The 24,949-nt window shown below is 40.9% G+C and overlaps 1 protein-coding gene across 3 annotated transcripts in view; it reads right to left on the bottom strand.

Annotated features, from left to right (window-relative positions):
• Positions 1–3,679: 3,679 nt before the first annotated feature.
• CERS3 (ceramide synthase 3) overlaps positions 3,680–24,949 on the bottom strand; it is a 36,730-nt gene continuing 15,460 nt past the window's right edge. For 2 of the 3 annotated variants that reach the window (XM_039359282.1, XM_039359283.1), the window contains exons 2-12: positions 22,368–22,559; positions 21,131–21,248; positions 18,450–18,568; positions 16,961–17,018; positions 14,669–14,719; positions 13,530–13,622; positions 12,864–12,992; positions 11,321–11,427; positions 10,921–11,077; positions 10,067–10,114; positions 3,680–5,146 (exon numbers count right to left, since the gene is read on the bottom strand). In XM_039359282.1, coding sequence (XP_039215216.1) covers positions 5,015–5,146; positions 10,067–10,114; positions 10,921–11,077; positions 11,321–11,427; positions 12,864–12,992; positions 13,530–13,622; positions 14,669–14,719; positions 16,961–17,018; positions 18,450–18,568; positions 21,131–21,248; positions 22,368–22,549 — 1,194 coding nt within the window. In that variant the 5' untranslated portion in view covers positions 22,550–22,559 and the 3' untranslated portion in view covers positions 3,680–5,014. The remainder of the gene's footprint in view (positions 5,147–10,066; positions 10,115–10,920; positions 11,078–11,320; positions 11,428–12,863; positions 12,993–13,529; positions 13,623–14,668; positions 14,720–16,960; positions 17,019–18,449; positions 18,569–21,130; positions 21,249–22,367; positions 22,560–24,949) is intronic. The other variant, XM_039359284.1, reaches the window with a different exon arrangement.

Below are 24,949 nucleotides of genomic sequence, written 5' to 3' on the forward strand. Positions count from 1 at the left end.
TGTGTCCTGGAAAAGCAAATGTGGTTTAAACCGCAATCGGCACATGCAGCCTCTGATATGCAGAGAGGAGGTTTCACAAATGGCCACATCATTCCACCAAATGGCTTGGCCTCCTGCTTTTTTCCCTGATCCACACAACTGACTACGCCTCCAATGTCTTCCTCCCCACCCCTTCTTGGTGTGGTAATTCACACCTATCAGACCTTCACATCTATGGAGATTCTTGGTCACCCAGTTGAGGCTTGTCCCAAAGGCGCTTTTTTCTCTTTTCTTTTTTTAAGAACGCAGCTGGACTTTCTTGGTTTCGCCTTGAAGACATTTCGCTTTCCATCCAAGACGCATCTTCAGTTCTTAAGAAGCTTCTTAGATGAGAAGCGAAACATCTTCAAGGAGAACTGAAAGAAAATCTAAGTGGCCTTTTGAAAAAGTACCTTTGGGACTATCAGACATTCAGTTCCAGCTCTGGACTGTCATGGGTGTGCTTGAGTCGTTTGTAAGTGGTAGACTTCCCCCCCCTTTTTTTTTTTGAAATATCATCTTCCTCTGCTCCTTTTTTCAAATTTTTATTTCATCCTTCCTCTTGAAACACCCTCAAGAGAAGCCAAGCTTTGCAGCTATGATTGCAAAATTAATAACCCCTTAGAGATGTTGAACACATGTTATAAACATCTTTGCGAGAAGAATCCCTTTGGCTCATGGAGAGTTAACTTGGATGGCCATCAAAGTATTTTCCTATACAGCTCTTCTCCTCTAGATACCATCGTTGGCTTCCTCTCAAAGGGATATATACATTCTCATGTACTTGTGACAGTGACGCTTCTGAAATAGATTGGTTGAGTTGTTGTCCATTGCTATGAGGGAAGGGAAAGTGGCTTAGCAGAGATTGACATCTTGACCAGAAGTCCAAAAACAGTGGATTGCTGGTCACATAAGGACTGAATTCACAAAACATGCTAAACTCAAATCAGCAAAGCACAGTTGTTGTGTTCGTGTACAACAGAGAAAAGGTGTCTGCCTTGATCTACTTGAACGTTGTGTTAATCCTCAGTGAAATCAACACTGATTGTTCCTTGGAAAGACAGATGCTGAAGCTGAAACTCAAATCCTTTGGCCACCAAATGTGAAGAGGGGACTTTTTGGAAAAAGACCCTGGTGTTGGGAAAGATGGAAGGCAAAAGGAGAAGGAGAAGGAAGAGGATGAGATGTTTAGATGGTGGTCATGGATGCAATGAATGTGAGTTTGTGTGAACTCTGGGAGACGGTGCAGGACGGGGGGGGGACCTTGTGTGTTGCAGTCCTTGGGGTTTCAAGGAGATGGACATGATTTAGGAAGTGAACAACAATAATTTGAATTTTTAAAGCTTCCTTGGCATAATCCCATCAACTTTTGGAACACTATTCCTAAAAGCCATGCCATGGCTACCTGGAAGAGCACACTAAGTTTTGGCTGCAAGTTTCATCTTTACATTCAACAAGTGTAACTGCAGGCATCTATTTGGGAGTCTTTGCTGGAAGGCCAAAATCTGTTAGACGTTTCTTTAGTTTAATCTCTGTATATCCCGTTTTCTCCCTGTAGCAATCGTCAGTGAAATGGATAAGGTGAAAGGTAATGATTTTACAAGAAACCATAGGTTATATACAAATAATTAATTCTGGGTTCATACAATCCACAACTCATATCACATGATGTCTGCTGTCCTGTGTGAACTCAGGCACTGGACTGAATTCAGTTTTCATGGTTTGCTTTTGAGCAGGGGTCTTCAAACTCAGCCCTCTTACAACTCGTGGACTTCAACTCCCAGAATTCCTCAGTGCCTGGCTGAAGAATTCTGGGAGTTGAAGTCCACGAGTCATCAAAGGGCCGAGTTTGAAGACCCCTGCTTTTGAGTAAAAGGCTGCAATGCCATACAGAGACTATAAACACCCGGTGGGATGTAGCCAAGGGTAAAAGCCAATTGCTTTAATGCAATGGGGCCTCAAAGAAAAGGGAATGAAGACCAGGGCATAAAGGAGCACCTTACCCTTATCCACTCACTCTGTTGGTCACTTAATACAAAGCAAAGAGCTTTCAGTCATCTTCATGGGATATTCCAGTGTAGCTTTACTACCACCTGGTGATCATTTTCAGCAATACTAAACCATTTACTATCTATGGAGATTCTCAGTCATGGCTGTCCCAAAGGTGCTGTTTCAAGAGGCAACCGGACTTCCTTTGTTTTTCCATTGAAGACATTTCGCTTCTCATCCGAGACGCTTCCTCTGTTCTTCAGTCCAGTTGCCTCTTGAAAAAAACACCTTTGGGACATTTACTAAGAAAGACAGGTGACTTCCTACTGGCAAGGGTAATTTTGCTCCAGGATTTAGACCAACCCCAGGAAGGAGCCAAGTTCTCCTTTATTTATTGGATCATTTAAGCCAGGGGTCTTCAAACTTGGCCCATTTGAGACGTGTGGACTTCAACTTCCAGAATTCCTCAGCCAGCATGGCTGGCTGAGGAATTCTGGGAGATGAAGTCCACAAATGGGCCAAGTTTGAAGACCCCTGATTTAAGTAAAGGCTAAAGTAGACATTTGCCTATGATGCTCTAATTTGGAATCCTTTCCCAAGAGGGAGCAAGATTTGATGGACATAGTGGCCTCTTCAGGTTGCCATGATTGATTAATCCCTTGTATGAGTTAGGATGGTGGCAGCATTTGTATTTTGGGCCAAGAACGATGTTTGAAAAAAGGGTCTGGCACAACCTAGTGGTGCCAATCTTGATTCTTTGGGGAAAAAGTTTTATTGTTGGAATGCTCTTCTCTAAAAGATCTTGTTTCCTCTGCTTGCTAACCTGTCCCTTAGTGGTGGCAAGAACTATAACTGGATTTTTGTTAATTATTATCAATTATAAGGAGGTTAATATGTTGAAGGCTGACTTTCAGATATTTATTCCAAATATCCTTTGGAACTTTTTTTACAGTTCCAAAGGTTAAAAAGTTGTATTGCTCATTCTGAGAAGTGCTGGGTGATTGATCAGTTTGGAATGCATTTGTTCAAACCCAATTAATTGGCATCTAAGCGACAGCATATTTCCTTTCTTACATTAATTACTACTAGTTAACCATTCTAAAAATCAGCAGTGGTGAAAGTGCGCAATAGAGTCACACCTCTTGATTCACACATTAGAAGAAGCCACACTGGGCTTTGCTTGCCTTTTAGCATCTTTTGGGAACCCAGAGAATTATGGTTTACTTCACAAACTGTGGTTTACATTCAGTTAACCAGCCCAATCATCAAAAAACAACAGAGTCTAGTTCTATCCTATCCTATCCTGTCCTGTCCTATCCTGTAAGCGCTCTGCTTAAACCTGGTTGCTAAATAGCTAAAATCCATGGTTTACACATGTTGGGTTAAATCCAAGCTATAATGAAACATTCCACAAACATTCTTGTCATCAATGATGACAAATTGCAGTCCTCATGAACACTGGGATGTTGAGAAGAGAAGGTAGTTGATTTATTAGAATAGTATAAATACTATTTTGTCTATCACTGTCAGTACTTGAACATTATGAAGAATTAGTACAACATCGCTGTATTTGTCTGTTTTCCTAACATAGGAAAATGGGCACCTGTGAAGTGCATTCATCGCAGCCATATAGATCACAAACAAATTTTTAAAACATTTACTGAAAAACTGGTTACTTAAATCTTAAATTTAATGACCTGAGAAAGAATTTCTTTTTCTAAACAGAATGCTTAAAATAGTGGCATTTGTGTTTCCTGCATACAGCATTTTTCAGCCAAGCATCCTTTTCACCCAGTGCAACTGATACCATAACTCACAATCTTGTTGCTTGTTTCTTCTTTTTCATTTCTTCATTGTCCTGATAGCTGCTCTTATTTACTTAATTCCAGACTGAGGCCTAGATTCACACTTTATCTCTAAATAAAATAATCCAGAATGCACAAAGAATGAAAATCAAGACTATACAATGAAAGAGTAAGTATAAATAAAAAGGAATCCAGAGTTGAAGAATTCAAACAAGAAAACAGGGTTGACATTAATACAGTTCAAGCAGATCGTTTTAATCCTAATCTAGATATTCCTGTCTACCTTTGCTAATTTTCCATATAAATAGTCCAACATATTTGGAACACCACTTTGGTGTAGTGATTAAAAGTACTGGGAGACCAGCCACGTGATTTGGGGGACAGTCAGTCACTCTCAGTCATGGGAATATTTTTTTTTTTATTTAAGAAAATTTATATGGTCACCCAACTTGGTCTCAGTGACTCCTGCTGGCTTATGACATCAACTTCCAAAAATGTTGTCAAATCCACAGCAGTTGCAAGAATTCAAGATTGACTGCAAAGTGCACTCAGGAATCAGTGACATTTCTTTCAACTTGAGTTGCAAGCTGAAATTTGAATTGAAAGAGTCCTAAAACCAGAATTCATTTCTGGGCTCTGCAATTACATCTGACAATTACATTTGGGGCTTCACTGATAGAGATGAACTGAGAAAGAGCAGGATTGACAAAGCTTTCCTGTCTTTACTTGGAGCCCATCAATCAACAGCCTACGGATCAAATATGGTTAACCTTTCACTGAAGCAGATTCCCGCTGCATGGATTTTCCTTATATAAAGCCATTCCGCTCTTCGATCAAACCAGTAGGAAGCCACACTTCTCAAATCATATTAAAACATTATTAAAAACTTGTCCAAACTGTTTGAAGTCCTATCAAAGTTTAAATACATGAAGATCTCTGTCTTAAAGGGTTACATTCTAAATTCATTCCCATTCTTAACAGTTTGGAGTTGTTGTTTTTTTTAAAATAATAAATTTCATTGCATATCCTCCAGACTGCATATTACCAAAGGAGGCTTTTTTTTTCAAAAGTGAGTTCTCTGCTAAGTCTACTGATCTGCAATAAAACCAATCATGGACTTTAGATGTGGATGTAAAAAGTCTGTTTGGTGAGTTGGGTTTACGACACAGCAGTTAACGACACAAGATGGTATTGGCTGGACATTAATTAATATTATTATTATTTAGGAGAGGATCATTTAATCCATTCTTCATTCCCTTCTTCATACATTCCCCTTCCGTATCGCTGAGAGAGTCTTCTTCTTCTTCTTCATCACTCCGTTCATCTTTAACATTCTAGGAAGAGAGAATATCAAGAGCGTTAAGAATTGCTTGGTGTTACATCAAACAAAGAGAGAGAAAATGTGACATTCAGAAGAAGTGTAAACCAGCAGTTTTTGATCATCAGGCACAAAGGATCAGGACCATATGTGACGTTGGGGTAAGTTTCAATACCATTCAACCAACTTGTGGGTAAGTGTTTTTGAAAAGAGTACAAAACAGTTCCAAAGCAATGAGAAAAGATGTTAAGATTTTATAATCATTATGGACATCTTTTCCATTGTGGCACTCCCTAAAATTTGATGCTCTAGGGCAGGGGTGTCAAACTCAATTTCATTGAGGGCCGCATCAGCATTGCGGTTGCCCTCAGGGGGCGGGTGGGTATGGCCAGGGTGGGTGTGGCCTACTAGGTGGGTGTGGCCAGCTCTACATCGTTTGCGTCAAGGGCACCTGTGGGGGCCTGGGCAGGAGTAGGATAGATCTGAGGGTCTCTGGCAGAAGGGGGTGGGACCAGGGCAAGTGCCAAGGCATGGTCCACGGGAGGAGCCTCACTGTTCCTCTCAGGCCATGCGGGGGGGGGGTGGGCTTATGGAGCTAAAACTGAATGAGTTTCAGCATAGATGGCCACCACAAAATTGTACATTGGCTCCCGGCTGGCCTGGGCCAGGGCCAAGGCAGAGGGGGCCATTCCCTCACTGTTTCCAGGATGGCTTCACGGGCCACATGAAACCACTTTGTGGGCTGCATCCGGCCCCTGGGCCTTGTGTTTGACATGTCTGCTCTAGGGGACTGTTTAATGTTGCCTAAGCATAGAACCGGCCCTAAAGCAATCCTATATATATATTTGTTTTCTGAGGTTTTCGCGGCTGTTTGTATGTAGGTCTTTGCTTATTCAGGTTTTCTCCCGCGTAAAATTGGAAGTATCTTGGCGATGTTTCGACAAAGTCCCATTCGTCATCTTCAGGCTGGTGTTCTCAGCTTCTTGCTTCTAGGAACTCAGAGAGCACCCAGGACCCCTGCACCAAGGACCCCTGCATTTCAACCCTGAGCCAGTAATATTCTCCTTTATTGGTACTGTAGGTAGGCATCAAACTCTTCAGAAAGCATGCAAGTTTGGGATTGCCCATTTCCACCTCAGTACTCTTTGGTTTGATGAAAACGGAGCAAAGCTAGAACAGAAAATGAAAACATAAACTCCATCAGCTTTGGCCACACAGCACAGACTTCCTGGAGTTTTCTCTTTGGTCTTTTCCGAAGCTATATGCAGAAGTGTATCCAAACAAACAATCTATAATGTAAATATTGAAAGATAAACTTGGCACACGATCAGATAAAGGAAAGGAAAAGCATCTTTCCGCACAGAAACAATTGATGAGGTATCATGTTGGCCAAATCACCCCTAGGACTTCCTGGGTAGAATTTACCTTTGCCCTGAACATAAGGCAACAAGTTCTTCTGGGGCTCCATGACGACCGTCGTTAGCATTTTACAGAGAGAGGGGAAAAAAACCCTCCACGAATCAAAAAATAATATATGTGCCTCCTACAGAGAGAGGAAATATTTTGATGGAAACCTGGCTTATGTTCCAAGGTTGGGTCAGCAAGTTTTAAGATTGCCTCGTTGATCAAGCTCTTGATGATGTGTCATTGAGGGGATGGCTCTTTGAATAGTCTGTGAGTGCTTTTTATATTGAACTTAATGCTGACTTTTGCTTTTGGAGTATCAAAAGGAAAGGTATCTGAATAATTGCTCTCTTGAAACATATGTGAAATTTTGCCAGATGGCGTTAAGCATATTAAATAGCCCAACCAGTTCTGCATCAAATGAATATGTATTGTTTGGCTAAAAGAAAAATAGAATAATAGAATGAAGAGAAGGACTGGGGGTGACATAGGTAGCAGTGTTTCAATATTTGAGGGGCTGCCACAAAGAAGAGGGGGTCAAGCTATTCTCCAAAACTCCTGAAGGCAGGACAAGAAGCAATGGATGGAAACAAATCAAGGAGAGAAGCAACCTAGAACTAAGGAGAAATTTCCTGACAGTGAGAACAATGAACAAGTGGAACGACTTGCTTCCAGAAGTTGTGGGTGCTCCAACACTGGAGGTTTTTAAGAAGAGACTGGTCAGCCATTTGTCTGAAATGGCCTGACCAGGAGGGGTTGGACTAGAAGACCTCCAGGATCCCTTCCGACTCTGTTATTTTGTTATCCTGTTAATAATTCCATGTATGTAAATCTCCTAAAAGTCAACATTTGTTCATTTCAACATATAAAAGGATGGCTGCATGTAAATCTTGAGGATAACATTCAGCTGACCATTAATAAACGCTTCGTGCAGTGATTAGCAATGTGGTATTAGTACCATGTGACAGCCATTGAGGAAAAAGCACCTTTGGGATACATAGGAAAGCCTTTTGTTTTGCCTTTGATGCTCTTTCCTTGGGTGGGCAATTAACTTCCCCAAGGGCTCATATGAGAAACTGGGACTCCTATGGATGGCCGAACCAACTGGGCTGTGAAAAGGGATAGGTGCACCCAAATGTAAATTGAAAATAAGCAGTCGCCTACAAAATAAGAGCAATGCAATTGCATTGTGTGCGCGGTGTACATTTGAGGTATTTACATTTGATTTCTAATTTCCGATTGACCTCAGGCAGGCAGGGCATGGGCAGTCAAAAGACCGTAAAAGGCCCAGGTTTGCTCTCTCCTGTAAGAGTTCTCTCCCTACCAAACATTTAAATCTGAACTGAACTTGAATGTTAATTAAAAGCGAACTTCAAAGTTAACATTTAATACTCTCAGTCTAGTTGCTATGCTAATTCCAGCCTTCGCCAACTAGCTATGCAGGAGACTCACTCTAAAGACAGAAGTTGCCCAAAACCTTTTTTGCCTAAGGAAAAAAAGGTGTGTTGGGGGCGGGGAATGGAATTCTAGACACTTATAGAAACATTCCACTTGTTTAAATCCTTGGCTGGCTAAGAGGAAGTGACACCATCTTCCCCAATTTTTTTTTTTAAAAAGCCACCCAGATGTAGGAGGAAATTAAGAATGTCACGGAGATTCTCAAAAACATGTTCCCAGAGCATCTGTACTCAGGTCGACACTGTTTCGAGACCTGGTTTGGAAACTGAATCGATGGGGTTTGAGCCAAAATACTGGGGAGGAAAGAGGACGCTAGATATTAAATAATATACAAAATGGTGTTGAGATAGTGACAGCAAGCATGTTATGAACTGTTCTAGTCTCCCCAAAATGCGGATCAAATTGTAACATAAAAAGTAAGATCTATACTTTCCCCAGTTATTGGTGAGTGATTATGCACCCTTCAAACAAAGATCATTTGTTCATGAAGAAAAATAGCCAAGGTGGAGACACATCAGCCCATCTCTCTCTTATATGCTATTTCTTTAGGAGTTCTGGTGGCGCAGTGGTTAGAATGCAGTATTGCAGGCAAATTCTGCCTACAACCCAGAGTTCGATCCTGACCAGCTCCAGGTTGACTCAGCCTTTCATCCTTCTAAGATTGGTAAAATGTGGACCCAGATTGTTGGGGGCAAGAGACTGACCCTGTAAACCTCTCAGAAAGTGCCGTAAAGAACTATGAACTGGCATATAAGTCAAAGTGCTATTGCTATTTAGAGGCACTCAAGATTCCCCCACCATAGAGAAAAAAATACTGGATCCTGACATGTCTTTTCCTTATATTCAAGAACGTTTTCTCCATTTGATTTTGCAGATTCAAATTAGAGGTTACAAAGCTTTTTCGCTGTGTGTGTAATAGAACAAGGCTCTCCAAAGAGGGTTTCAAATAGTTTGACTTCATATCTTCAATTCCCTTATAAAATGTAACTGTCACGCGATATGGAGATAACAAGAATATACATGGTGTCTAAGAAAAAAAAATCAGAAAATTTCACAGAGACCCATCACCTCTATTAATTTGTATGTTCTGAGGTTGGGAGCAAACAGCAGAGAAAGAACTGTGGTTTTTGAGGGGACATTACTCATGTGTCTGCTGGAAGCAATTGGCTTGCAGTTGGTGGAAACATTATTCTGGCTAGGTGGAAGTAGATTGGAAAGACCCATTCTTGAGTCTGAAACTGGAACGCCTCAGGAGATCTAGTACATTAACAGATGTTTTGTTTGGAAAAAGTGAGTAGCAAAGTACATCCATAATTAGCAAAGTTGAAATACAGGAAAGTTAAAATAAGAGGTAACGTTGTGAATGGTCCATGTAAACAAAATGGCATTGACACCTGACAATGTCATCAATTCATCAACCCTTGGCACATGCCTTGCCATGGTGACCACTTGTTTTCTTTACCTGTGTGCTTCACAGAAATTTAAGCGATAGAATCTATTTTAAAAAGTAGCCTTTTGCTTTACCATCTACTAAACATGCTCCTGTTGAAGCACCTGAGATATGGTCTGTCAACATTGCCCACTCCACCTTGAATTTAATGAGAATGCAATCCAAAGAAAGTGATCAGTGTTGTAAAGGGAATGGATCTCTGAATATCAATGACAGCCAAATCAGAAGAGGGAGAAAAAGCCAGCCCAGTGTGGAAAACCCATTCTCCCATCAAATCAAGTCAAGATTGATGTTGAAAGTCTACCAGTTATATTAGGCTAATGTGTTTTTTTAGGATGATTAAAAGGTTGGTCTTCCATCTACTGGAAGCAATAGAGAGAAAACTTGATTGTGAAGAAAAGTGATTTTCAGAATCAAGACAATCAATCAATAACCCGTTTAGAGAATGCATTGTATTTCCAGAGGAGATGACTGGACAGTACATTTAGAAACTATTCATTAGCAGGTGATTTCGGTTGATCCAGAGATTCCAGTTGATTTTCCCCAAGGACACAGCTGTCCTCACCTCGAACATCCAAGATTGAACACCTCTGATAGAGCATGCATAGACCACACACTGCTTACCTTATCATTGCCTATTTTAGCCCAAGCTGGTATAGGAATCCTGAGCACCTGGAAAGGGTAACTGGTTGTAGAATAAACAACACCCAAGATGCAAAATGCTGGGTTGGCCCAGGGAAAGGTGATCTTCTTGAATTGCTCACTTCTTGAATTCAAACTTAAAATGTTTGGCCTTGAGGATTTGACACCATAGTTGTGGTTTGTAGCTATGTTCTTCATTCGAAGTCATAAAACCATTGCTTGTAAAACTGTTATTTAAACTAAATATAAGGAGTTATGCACTTATAAAAGAAAAGTCAATTCTTTAACATACTTTTCTCAATCCTAGCATAGAGGTAGCAGCCCAATTCTGAATCTATGTGGCTTAATATAGGCTGCATCATGCTTCCCAACATGGTGTCCGTCTCTGACTTCTCTGTGGAGATTCTCTGTCATCCAGATCATGGTTGTCCCAAAGGTGCTTTTTCAAAAGGACTTTGTTTTTCTTTGAAGGCATTTCGCTTCTCATCCAAGAAGCTGGATGAGGAACGGAACGTCTCCGAGGAAAAACAAAGACCAGTTGCCTTTTGAAAAAGCACCTTTGGGATCTCTATTGTCTCCTTCTGTAGCCTGGGAATGCAGGGATTTTTGAAATCCAATATATTCTGAGTTCACCAGCTCAGCTTGATTGCCCAGTTTTTGTTTGCATTTGTGATTTCCAGTTTTGAAAGAGCAGTAACTTACTTTTTTCACTTCTGTGCGTATAACATTTGGCTAATCGAAGGACCTTTACTTTTACTTCTGCTGAAACAGCTACTTGCAGGAAGGCTAGTAAGAAAGCGATGCATTCAAATATATAGTGTACGGCCCATCCTTACCTTCACAAAAATGAATTTCTTCAGAATCTTGAAAACTAAGTAGGCCCAATAGAGGTGAAGACCTTGCAGGATCAATAGCTGCCCATTGTATACAAAATATGCTAGGACAAGCGTCTGGGTATAAAACACAGGATAATATATCGAGGCCCGTAAAATCCTGTTAGGGAAACAAGAGGGGAAAAAAAAACCATTTGGATTTTTAGCTGTTATTTCTCCTACCCTAAATTTAAGCATACATATTCATGTAGGTTATGAATATGTTTGGCAAACATGAATCATGTCTGGCATCCAGCCTAAAAAAATATCCAGAGGTCATTTGTTTCTTGGCTGCTTGCTAAGAACAGGTGTAGCATCCAGAGATCAGATTTCTCCAAGCCAAACGGTCCAGAACACAACTTACCAACATGGAAAGAGAATGAGCCGTGTGATAAAGAACACAATGGCGAAAATGACAAACAGAGCACTGCAGGTATTATCCCAGCGAGCGTAGTTGAACAACTTGGCGGCCTGAAATTGAACAATTTGGAGAAGTTACCACCTTGGGATCACCTGAAAAACGATCAGCTGTAACCGGTTGGAGAAAAAAAAATACTTAGTGACTTCTGGAAGTGAAATTTCCTTCTCAGGGTAAAATATAAATGCCTTTGTAACAGCTGTAGCTGTTTCTTTTTCTCCGTTTTCCGCTTCATTTCTTATTTCGATACTTACGGGTTTTCTTTTCTGTTTCTTTTGTTTAATTTTTTTTTAATTATTTTTACTCTGCAACAATGGCTTCAATAAATGTAAAATATTGAAATAAATATATGGACTTAAAATATATGGAAATAAATATATTATGCACTACACACACACACACACACACACACACACACCAAGGTATATACAGGTAGTCCTCCTCGACTTTCAATTAGTGACCGTTCAGAATTACACCAGCACTGAAAAATGGGAGTTATGACCATTTTTCCCAGTTACGACCTTTGCAGCATTCCTCAGGGTCACGTGATCAAAATTCAGATGCTTGGCAACTGACTTGTATTTACGATGGTCCCGGGGTCACATGATCCCCTTTTGCGATCGTCTGACAAGCAAAGTCAATGGGGAAGCCAGATTCACTTCACAACTGGGTTAGTCACTTACCAGCTGCAGTGATTCACTTAATAACTGTGGCTAGAAAAGTCATAAAAGGAGCAAAGCTCACTTAACAGATGTCTCACTTAGCAACAGGAATGTTGGGTTCAGCTGTGGTCGTGGATTCAAGGACTAGCTGTATACACTCCCCTTCAACCCTAATCAAAGAGGAATCCATTGTTTTTACATCTTCATAACTTTAGGAAGAGAGACCTTTAGGGGGGAGGGGAAAGTCTACCCAATGTTATGTTGGACATTTGGTCCAAAAACATTACTAGTTGGTAGCTGTCCCAGACAAAAGGTACAATATTTATATCTCAGTTATAAGTTATAAGGCCTGCAAGATGTAACACTGCTTCCCTCTGACAAAAATAGTTTAGGATAGAGCAGGGGTAGGCAACCTGGGCTCTTTTATGACTCGTGGACTTCAACTCCCGGAATTCCTGAGCCAGCTGAAGTCCACGAGTCATAAAAGAGCCAAGGTTGCCCACCCCTGGGATAGAGTCTTGAAGATTTGTAGAACTGGTTCCAAGGTTGGTAACAACATTGAGAGACAGCCTTGCCTGTTCTTGGGGGATGGTGGGGGATCGAGCTGGGTTAAGGCTTAGTTTCTTCTAGGATGGAAGACCACCAGGTATGTTTTTTCTGGACCAAATGAACCAATATTTAATGTTAGGCCTTGATGGGGCAGCTCATCATTCAGGCTGAGGGTTCTGTAGAGCTTCTTCAGATATCACAATGAATTAAAAACAATATTAACGAAATTCCGTGACTTGTGTAACTGAGCACAAGCACAGACCGGTGCGGGGATTTACCTCCAGCCAGATATCTGCAGAATCATGGACAATCATCGCCAATGTTCCAAGACGAAGGTAATTGGCACTAAAGGAACAGAACATCAAGCCAAGGGTGGCAAAATGATGCACCACATGGGCCATGAAATCCTGAGGAAAAGAAATAGATAAATTAACTTCTTAAAGCCAAGAAGATTTTGGAAGGTGGAGACTGATGGCCTGTTCTTTCTGAATCTGGTTGAAAAATAACGGTGGGCAACAGTGCACCTCACTTGGATGAGTAAGACATGAGTAGAAGTACTAAAGATATTCTGCAAGGAAACAGCTGTAATGGGCAATGGGGCATAGTTTAATTTGGAGGCAAGCCAACTTTACAGGCGTGAGAGAATAACAAGAAAAAAGACCTAAGGTGGTTTTGAAGATAATTGAGTAAGTCTGAATAAGACTTAGCTCATTGTGGCTTTTTTTTTTTTAGTGCCACCCAACTTCAGTGCTACAAATAATCTGGGCCACCCTGAATGTCAGAGCAAGAATGGCTATCAAATTTAGATAGCATATTGAATCTTACAAAAGATTCAATATGCTATATATTTGTCCTCCTGACAGTTATCTAGCATGCTGGAAACCAGGATCTGAGAATGGCTTTCATCCCATTCCTAAGCAGATGAAGTTGTCGATCCTCCTTACCTTCCTTTTAGTGTCAGTTCCCAGAGTAAAGAGCAATGACCAATAAAAGCTCATCTGGAGCATGTAGTACCAATACTGGGAGGGGAGCATAGGCTGCAAAGAGGTGAAAAGAGAAAAAGGCAATTACTTGTTATGATTATGATCATGATTTATCACTTGTTGTTTTTATGTACACTGAGAGTTTATGCACTGGAGACAAATTCCTTGTGTCCAATCATACTTGGCTAATAAAGAAATTCTATTCTATTCTATTCTATTCTATTCTATTCTTTCTAATGGAACCAGTATTGGAGCAATAAATAATAGAAGAAGACCAGAGCCTGGGGAGTCAAGAGAGGAATTAGTCTGGAGTCACTACGTTCCCACAAGCGGTTCAAATCCAGCCCTTCTCAAATTCCATTAACTCTTAACTAACACCAATTTAATTCTGACTTTTAGTTGACTAGGACTATACAAGTTCCAGTTAGCAACAGCAGTAGCACTTAGACTTATATACTGCTTCACAGTGCTTTACAGCCCTCTCTAATTGATTTTCAGAGCCAGCATCTTGCCCCCAACGGTCCGGGTCCTCATTTTACCAACCTCAGAAGGATGGAAGGCTGAGTCAATCTTGAGCCGCTCAGAATCAAACTCCTGGAGTGAGGAGTGAGTTAGCCTGCAGTACTGCATTCTAACCACTGCACTACCATGTCTCTAAGAAGATTTATCCTTTGAGTTCTACCTGTAGCCAAGATGGACCTGGTAGGTCTGTCATTGTAAACTGAGTACTACCTATATTAGCTTTTCATCCTCCCTTTTTATATATCTACCACTCAAGAAAGCAAACATAACTTAATATGTCTAATACAGTGTATACTAATAATAGTAGCAATAATAACATTCCCAATGATGCATATTGAAGCCAGGACACTGTTTGTGGTCTGCTGATTGTTATTTGTTTCATCATGATAGCTTCTCATGACCACATGAGAATGCTTCATTTACCATCTTCCCCTAAGGGAATCCTGTGTTACTGGAACCAGAATGGTGAAACAGCTATTCATGTGCCATCAAATATGAAGGTAGGACTATTTCTTCACACAAAGCCAACAGTGGTACTTCCAAAGAACAAGAAGCACCAGCACCCGTAAGACACTCACATGGTTTGGATAGTTGAGCCACACTTCCCAAAGGTCATAAAACCAGGATTTCTGGAAAGGAATGTAGAATGAGACAGAAAACAATCATTAATTGACCCACATGACAACAGTGCCAATCTCATCTCTGCCACCAACTCACTACGTAATTTGGGGGCCAGGCATTATTTGCTTTTGCTGCTCATAAGAATAACCCTATTGGCCTTGCCCAAGGTGGTGGCCACCCCAGAGTGAAACTGAAAGTCAAAGACCTTCTCATTGTAGTGCACCTTTCTTCCTCACAACTACCCCTGTGAAGTAGATTGGGCAGAGAGATGGTGACTGCTTGAAAGTCATCTAGTAAACTACCTTGGCTGAAAGTGGATTAATGCCCTTCCCCAACTCTATGATTCTAGCATTAGGACTTGCATGTTCCTGGCCCACGCTAAGGATCTTCACCCTTCTCCATTTTTGGAAGGTCCAAATTGGACATGGCTAAGACAAGAGTCTTATGGGTAACTGTGAAAACCATACACAAAATACTTGGTTGAATGAAGGCAAATATACATGTCCCAGGATAATGTTGCAGGATCCAATCTGGGACGGTCACCTGGACCAGAGGTTTAATCTTCCAAGCTTTTGGACTCATGCGGAAGCCCATCCTCATGGAACTTCTCACATGTTCCAGTAGAGAGAAGCTCTAGCATGAGTCTGGGCTCTAGCATGAGTCTGAAAGCTCACCCAGATTGGATCCTGCAAAGTACTGTACTTTGTGAATCAAACGCATAGATACCAAGAGGGATCAAATGGTATGCAACTCTCAGTCTTAAATCAAACTGCCGGCCCTGTGCCCACTTGCCTGCAATAAAGCCTAACTGAATGCAGTCAGGTGAACTTCAGAATAGTCATCCATAACCTTGCACTTAAAGCAAACTTTGTCTGTTTTACAAAACAAAAGAGCCAGTTTGATGTACTGGTGAAGGCTAGAAACCTGGAGATTACAATCTGGCCGTAGACACAAAACCAACTGGATGATATTGAGCCTGTCATTTTCTCTCAGCCCTAAGAAGGAGGCAATGGTAAACCACTTCTGAAAAAAACTTGCCACAAAAAGCTTGTAGAACTTATCCAGACAATCGGGCATGGTTGTTTTTTTTTTAAAGTAGCAATGCACTGTAACATATCTAGAAAGTGTAAAACTAGATATGAAATGAGTCATTCTCAAAAAGAAAAAGCGCGTTAACAGCAAGCACGCCAGGTTTTCTTCCTGACAGGTGTTCTTTGCAAGGTTTAAAAATAAGAGGTTAACATAAAACAAGATCATTAAACTGCAAAAACTAAAGGGGTGGAGAATTAGCAGCGGGATGGGAATTGAGAATAAAAGAGCCGTAGCAGGATGGAATTGATAGATTAATATCCCAAGAATGCCCCAAAGAGCTGAACAAGGGTTTTGTTACTAAAGATCCTGAGAAATTGAAAAATAAGTTTAAATTTTTAAAAAAAAAATCTTTTGTTGGTATTGAAGGCACCACAATATGGGCAAAGCCAAGGCTCTCTTTAAATGGTGTTCCATCATGGAATCTTTCCATTAGCTCATGGTCACTAATTGCCTTGCTTTAATAGAGTCGTTTATTTGATATTTACTTATTAGTTTGCTGTCCCAACTGTCAGCCAGAAGCACAAGTAGCTTCCATGGGCCTCTCCTTTAATTTTTAATCCCCACAACAGGGCTGTGAGGTAGATTGGTCAGACAGAGCTAAGAATGGCTGGCCCAAGATCACACCATGGGTTTCCATATTTGAGGGTGGTCTTTTAGACAAGGGGTCTGTAATGGGAGGGTGCGGAACTTTATGTAACCTCAAATTCATTATTCAACAGTTGGCAAACTGTTTTGATAAAACTGCCAAGAAAATTGCACAAAGACAGCCAAGCTGGGCTGGGAGGCATCTGTATCTTTAAGAATTATGAAATTATAAGAGCATGGAGGTCAACACATTCTTCTTTCCCAGGTCATTTTCTTATAGTGCAAATGTGTGTGTACTATTCCTGCTTAATGCCTCATCTGGCTTAATTCCCTTAACTTTAATTCTTCAGACAAAAGTGAAACAACCCTCCCCATAAAATTATAAATTCTTGATTATCACAACGACTCTCTCTGGACAATAACAGTAGAAGTTTAGCTTATCCTATTTGGGGGCAGATTACATCTGTCTTTATACTAACCCAAGTTTAACAACTCACGGGAAGCTGCTGTAAAAACAACCTCAGATTAGGTTACCACTTGAGTCCTCCTTCCCTGTCCCATATTTAACTTACATCACAGAGAAATATAGTTCCGGCAATAAATGAGGTACTGTAGAATAAACATCGCCAACTGCAAAAATAAAATGAATGTTAAGACCAAGGAGTTCACAGGGACATGGAGGAAGGTGGTAAGATAGAACAGACTTGCCTAGACTTCTCGCCATAGCTAGGAGAGCAGTACTGCCTGTTTACCCATCTCTCTCTTCCTGAATTAATTTGCCTCATTTTTATTATTTACATTTACAGTGATTTGAGCCACTTGTAAGTGTAACTGCAAAATAAGCCAGAGTACTGACAGAGAGTATTGGTAGCTCAGGATTGAAATGTAGGATCAGTGGGTGTTCTCTGAACTTGGTTGTTTTCTTGCAGAGGTTTCATTACTCAAACTAACTAGCATCATCAGGGCTAGCTAGTCAGCTAACTAACTAGCCCTGATGATGCTACCTAATTTGGGGAATGAAATGTCTGCAAGAAAACAACCAAGCTCAGAGAGCACCAAAGATCCCTCAAGCTTTAAATTGTTATGTCACTTCATTACAGGAATAAATTGGCATTATGTACACACGTACACACACACACACACACACACACACACACACACACACACACGCTCAAGAGGAAGCAGAGGATATGGAAGTCATTAGAACAGAAGAATAAATTAATTTCTAATCCTCATATTCAAATTTAGTAAAAAAAAAAAAAGCCTATATCCATTTGGAAACTCAAGCTACAGCTTCAATGTATTCAAGATTGGCTGGAGGGGGTTAAAAAGATAAGACAGTGACTGCAATTTTGCAATCGAAGCTGTAATGTAATGTAATCTGTGTTTCTGGAGAATATGCAAGACAAAGCTCATTGATAATAAAACAATAGTTTATTATTGTTATTATAGCTGGTTGCACAATCAGCCAGATGTTCAGACTAGATTTGACATTTTTATCCACCGATCAATACGACCTGTATTAGGTCGTTGTTGTGGTTTGATATTATTATTATTTATTTATGTTATTTATGTTGACTGGCAAGAAAGGAAATATCTGGTTATGCAATATCCATAATGCCACTAATGTCAACGCTGCAAATATTGTATATTCTTGCTTTTGACAATATGTAGAATTGTCTGGTAATTTGGGGGTTAATACAGAGCAGAAGGGGGGTTGGGGGTAAAGCCCGGAAAGAAAGAGGAAGGAAACCTTTGACCTTCACACTAATTGGACAATGTGAGATATGACGGCTAATTTAGGGAGGGAACATGCTGATAATTTAACTGCTCAGAGGAAGAGAACTTAGATCCTAGCATCCCTCCATTGTGCCTGTGCCGACATTTTGTAACAATAAAAGACTTTTAGGAAAATAAATGCCTGGAAGTTCTTTGGAATGTTTCATTAGCCGGAACCACAACAACTAAATGTTAAATTTCTGGCTATTTTTCTACTTGAGAAGATATATATCTATATATATTTACAAGCAGAGAATGGAGGACAGTGGACTCTCTTCTTACCAAGCTTCCTTGAATTTTTTATGCAGAGTTGGGATTTCTAGGTTGCGTCTTCGCCTGAACCATTTTTCCACCTGGTGCATAGTCCAGTTACACTTTTTAGCTAGTCTGCGTGTTTCTGACTGCAAGGTTGGAGAAAGAAGGAGGCAGAAATCAGTGATACACATGCTGGAAGTCAAGTTATCAAAACAAGCACTGCAGCTTTGAGGAGGAGGAGGAGGAGGTGATCACTGTCCATCCTTCTCAGAGAGCAAATGTGTTTGTTAGATTTTAAAAAAAAGTCTCATGACACTAAAAGTTTTAAAAACTACCCATCATTGTTTTAAAAAGCACTATATGAATATACAAACGAAGAAATGCTAATGGTTTAAGCTTTCTTAGATTGGAGACTGCCTAATCCACTGGAGACTATATATAGGGAAGGGCAGAAAAAAGACTACGGGTGACATGACAGCAGCGTTCCAGCATTTGAGGGGCTGCCACAAAGAAGAGAGGGTCAACCTATTTTCCAAAGCACCTGATGGCAGGACAAGAAATGATGGATGGAAGCTAATCAAGGAGAGAAGCAACCTAGAACTTCCTGACAGTGTGGACAATTAATCAGTGGAACAACTTGCCTCCAGAAGTTATGTATGCTCCATAACGGGAGGCTTTTAAGAAAAGCCTGGACAGTCGTTTGTTTAAAATAATATCGGGACTCCTGCTTAAAAGTAGAGGGTTGAGTAGAAGACCTCAGAGGTCCTCTTCCAACTTTTCTGGGTCTTCTGCTCTTCAGAGCTGCTGCACCTCCTTGCGATGCCTCCCCTCATTATCTGCAGCACTTGTAACATAATTCCCAATCGATGAAAAAATGCATTGGGATGTATCTTATTGTGCTGCAAAGGGTTGGGAATTCAGTGGCCCACGAAACAAACCAGATTTACCAACAGCTTTCCCATGCCACGTGTGTGTTGTAACTCCACCACAGTTAAAAAGTTCAGAATATAAGAATCTTCAGACAGCAGCTGCCTAGCTGTGAAGAGAAGCAGTTTAGTTGGCTTGTGCTTCAGAAAACAAAATGGTCAGGATCACCGAAATGAGATATCCATGCCAAACACAATCTCTTTCCATAGCTCCTCTCCTTCGTGCCACTTCCATGCTAAATTTAGTGGAAACAACACAGGTCCTCCTGAGTTACGACTCTAATGGAGCCCAAAAGTTTCATTGCTAGGCGAGAAAGTTAAGGGCTGTTCCACAGCTCACTTGTTAAGTGAGCTGTGCCCCATTCTACGACCATTTTGCTACAGTTGTTAAGTGACTCCTGCAGTTATTAAATGATTCTGGCTTGCTCCACTGAGTTTGCTTGTCAGAAAACAGCTGGGAAGGTTGCAAATGGAGATCACATGACCCCAGGACAATGCACCTGACCTAAGTCCATGCCAGTTGCCGAGTGCCTGAATTTTAATTGCATGACCGCGGGGATGCTGTAAATGGTCATGTAAATGTGAAAAACAGTAATTTTTTTCAGGGATGTTGTAACTTTGAACAATCCCTAAATGAACGGTTGTAGGCCAAGGATTATCTGTTTATAAAGCAAGGGAGCGTTAATCAAAATCACTTCATATCTTTATTCTCATTCAAATTGTGTCACAATCATGCCAGGCAGGTCAAACTCTGTGCAGCTTCGTACAGAGTAGAGCTTGGAAGCTCACAGAAGCCGGGACAACCTCTTGCACCTGCAAATGAATTATGCAAATCTAAGATTTGCTAACACTGGTTTCATTTGGGCTTCAAACTCATTGGGAAGGAAAGCTAAGATCTGATTTTTATCAAGCTAGGGAAATTGTGGCAAAATATGCATACACTGGATGAATATTTCCCAACAGTGTAAACATGTGTGAAATTTTCACCCCAGTTCCCTTTAGTCTTAGCAATGATAAATACAAAAGGAATTCTATTCTATTCCTCATTCTATTCTATTCTATTCTATTCTATTCTATTCTATTCTATTCTATTCTATTCTATTCTATTCTATTCTATTTATTCTATTCTATTTCTTATTCCTATTCTATTCTATTCTATTCTATTCTATTCTATTCTATTTATTCTATTCTATTTCTTATTCCTATTCTATTCTATTCTATTCTATTCTATTCTATTCTATTCTATTCTATTCTATTCTATTCTATTCTATTCCTTATTCTATTCTATTCTAATTATTCTGTTCTATTCCTTATTCTATTCTATTCTAATTATTCTGTTCTATTCCTTATTCTTATTCCTATTCTATTCTATTCTATTCCATTCTATTCTATTTTATTCTATTCTATTCCACTCTACTCCACTCCATTCCATTCCATTCCATTCCATTCCAATGGGATGGACAGCAGGTTTGGTCTTCAACAGCATGGCTGGCTAGGGAATTCTGAAGCTGAAGTCCACACACTTAAAGTTTCTCAAGGTTGAGAAACACTGAGTGGAGGACTTGTAAGAAGCATGCAGGGGGTTAACAAGATTGGGAAACTCCAGAAACTACAATTCTGGCACCCCTTTCTGTGAGCTATAGTTGTCTGGAGTTCTTCATGCTCTGAAAGTTGTCAGGCTCACCATCCCTGGGCTGCATAGATGGTAGAACCAGGCAGTGATTTGGGGCATGGAAAATCTCCCATGGGACAATTTACACACACACACACAAAAATCCTCACCTGGGAGGGCTTTTTTGTGCACTTTCGGAAAAAATCTTCCAGGGTGGGATTATCCTGTGGTTTGATCCGCCTCACATTCTTTATGCCCAAGTAGTCAGCCAGAGGAAGAGCAATATATCTGAAAGACAATTAAAAAAAAGGAAGTTTGTAGACGTAATGATTTCAATATTAGGCTAAGCTATATTATTGCACAGGAAAATGAAGTGCTCCCTGCTTGGGCTGAAGGACAGGTTTTCTGTATTCATGGCGGCAACCCATTTGCTTTCTCTCGTGGGGAGTTGTGGAAGAATCACTCAGTGTTGGATTGTGTCATCACTTCATTAACATAGCTTAGTCCAGGGGTAGGCAACCTTGGCTCTTTTATGACTGGTGGACTAACTCCCAGAATCCCTGAGCCAGCATGGGGGAACTATGGCCCCCTCATGACTCGTGGACTTCAACTCCCAGAATTCTTGAGCCAGCATGGCTCAGCTTGGAAACCTCTCCCTTTCCCCTCAGCATGGCTGATTCAGGAATTCTGGGAGTTGGTCCACCAGTCATAAAAGAGCCAAGGTTGCCTACTCCTGTTCTAAGCGGTGAGCCTCCTAGACCAGGGGTAGGCAACCTTGGCTCTTTTATGACTCGTGGACTTCAATTCCCAGAATCCCTGAGCCAGCATGGCTCAGCTTGAAACCTCTCCCTTTCCCCTCAGCATGGCTGGCTTAGGAATTCTGGGAGTTGAAGTCCACACATCATAAAAGAGCCATAGTTCCCCATGCTGGCTCAGGAATTCTGGGAGTTGAAGTCCACAAGTCATAAAAGAGCCAAGGTTGCCTACCCCTGGCTTAGTCCATGTTCCAGAACAGATGAGTCTTCTTTAAATTGGGCATCCTCTGAAGGGTTTAAAACAACGATTAGAATTGCAATAGTGGCGAATATCTGTATCTGTTGACACACTCACACCTGAAGCCTTTATAAGCAGAAGAACACAGACAATCCCCTAAGCTCCACTGGAGATGTTACCTAGCCTGGTAACGAAACATTCGGAAACCAACCCACAAGCTCAGAGAATGAACCTTCACCCTCAACTGTCAGAATTTCCAGCTAACACACCTTTCGGATGGCAGATCCAACCAATTTCTCTCTAGTAGTTAAGGAAGTTATACCGCAGGTGCAATGAACAGTGGGAAATTGTTATTTTGAATTTTTTGAAGTAGAAAATAAGATTTCTTTTAAAAAAAAAAAAGAAAATGTTTACCTTTCAACAAAGAACCTGATAACCAACATCACAAAGGCATATGGAATTGTGGCAAATAGCATTCGTGGTTTGGGAAAGACGTATCCATTATGATCTTCTAAATCTGCCCAGGTGCAGTTAGCAGGCATCCAGATGTTCTCCCACCAAAACCAGCTGTATACAGTTTGTATTATGTGATGCATTGTAAGCGGGCTGTAAAGAAATGAAAAAAAATGAAGCAAATCAATTCCATTTACAGGTTAAAAACTCATACTCTTTATATGGATCCAAACAAACTTAGCTGAATTTGCATCCCATTGAAATCAGTGAGAGAAACTATCTGTCAGTCAAGTGCTATTATTTGAAGGGCCTGAAGCTTCCATGAAATGGGAATTAATGTCAACGGTCTTTTAAATCAGTCCAGTGATCCTACTCACTCCAATATGTTTACAGATAAAGACAAGATGCACGCTGCCAATCAACCGAAATGAATTATTCATGATACAGCGGTAGAACATATCTTTCTGTTTCACAAGTTCTTAGGTTTAACTCAGTTTTTCAAACAGGGCTACAAAATAGTCAAGCAATTCTTGGCTGAATGAACTTATACTTTGACGTCATAGAAGTTGGCTTCCCAAAGTTTGATTTATAATTTGTGGAAGTCAGCTCTGCAGTGTGTAAAAGCTCTCCTGGCCATGACTTTCCTACCCCAGAAGTCATGAGTCCAGATTGTGCATAGGGCAATGATGGGATTCAGCTGGTTTGCACCAGTTCGGCAGAACCAGTAGCTAAATTTTGTTGAATTCGGAGAACTGGCTGAATGCACACCACTTCCAGAATTCTGTTCTAGGCCTGGAGGAGGCCTCCTAGGGCTAGAACGGTCCACCGGAAGTGCGGGGATGCCACTTCCGGAAGTCTGTTCTAGGCCTCAGAGACCCAGGCCTACATCCACGTAGAGAAACAGTTGTTCAGAGATTTGAATTCCACCACTGGCACAGGGTCTTTTTGAGGCAATGCAACCCTATCCAGCACCAGAGATGGTATAGCTCTAGAACCAAGGGCCTTAAAGCACAAAGCCTTGCCAGGGTTCAGCTGAAGCCTGATGTCCTCCATCCAGATGCTCAAAGCCTCCAGACACCAGAATAGGAGATCTACTACAGCATTGCTTACTTCACCAGAAGCTGAGATGTATATCATCACCCCAAGGTGACAGTTGAGTTCGCCCAGCAATCTCCTGTAGATGTTGAGTCCTGGGAACTCATCTGCCAACTTGGAGGTAAAGTCAAGGAACTCAAGCAGGAAGATTGCTGGGGAAACAGCAAGAATGCCAACTAGTCCCTAGAGCCCATCTTAATAAACAGGGTATCCCGTTGGGTGACCTGCAGAGTTCGGACCCTGAAAGCTGTAAACAATTTCTGGTAGACAATCACCATGCCATCACTCATGCCCAAGTTCTCGGCTGCTGCCATTTGAAACCCCGCTGGGCATAACTCCGAAATTTAATTTATTTAAATTCTCTCTCCATTGGCAAGCAAATAGAAAAATCACAAGAGATTTCCCTTTTTAAGAAAAAAAAAAATCAGGCTAAGACAATATCCCTTTTCCCGGTTGACTCTTTCAATGTGCAGTGTAGCTTTAGTTGATTGTTCAACTATTTATGGAGAACAACTTGTCAAACCCCTTTTGGGAAGATTAGGAAGCCGCTGACAAAGTGCTTATTTTTCTTTGTGAGACACATGTGGGAGTATTTATTGACTCCTACTGCAACACTTAAGTGCTGACTATTAAAAGGAAAGTGGAATGTGTATATCCACGCACCAAGCTAAAGTCTGTTCTTTTTACAGCATTTCTATAGCTAACATGTAAGCCCACGAAAAATGTACAAAACCGCTACCCGAAATAAACAGCGGTTGGCTGACTAGATCCAGAGAGAAGAAAATTGATTCTGGCCTCTATTTCAAGGTCAGAAATTACACCATTAAAAGTTCTAAGAAGTTTGTATTAAAAATATACCAGATAACCTTTTATAAGAGTGAATGAAGTGGGCCAATCAGTTTGTTCTTTTTTCAAAAAAACCCCCCCACAATCCTGACAATTGTAACCTTGCATCTTCAAATTGTAACTTAGAGCAACATTTTGTTGTTGTTAGTTGTGAAGTTGTGTCTGACCCATTGCGACCCCATGGACAATGTTCTTGCAGGCCTTCCTGCCCTCTACCATCTTCTGGAGTCCATTTAAGCTCACGCCTCCTGCTTCAGTGACTTCATCCAGCCACTTCATTCTCTGTCGTCCTCTTCTTCTCTTGCCCTCCATCTTTCCCAGCATTAGGCTCTTCTCCAGTGAGTCCTTCCTTCTCATTAGGTGGCCAAAGTACTTGAGTTTCCACTTCAGGATCTGGCCTTCTAAAGAGCAGTCGGGGTTGATCTCCTCTAGGACTGATTGTTTTGATCGCCTTGCAGTCCAGGGGACTCGCAGGAGTCTTCTCCAGCACCATAGTTCAAAGGCCTCAATTCTTTGGCGCTTAGCCTTTCTTATGGTCCACCTTTCCCAGCCATAGAGCAACATTTTACTGCTGATCAATGAAATTAAATTTTACAGAATTT

This window comes from Crotalus tigris, unplaced genomic scaffold (genome assembly GCF_016545835.1).
Source record: "Crotalus tigris isolate CLP2741 ecotype Arizona unplaced genomic scaffold, ASM1654583v1 scf7180000019068.10715455, whole genome shotgun sequence".
In the NCBI taxonomy this organism is placed as follows: Eukaryota; Metazoa; Chordata; class Lepidosauria; order Squamata; family Viperidae; genus Crotalus; species Crotalus tigris.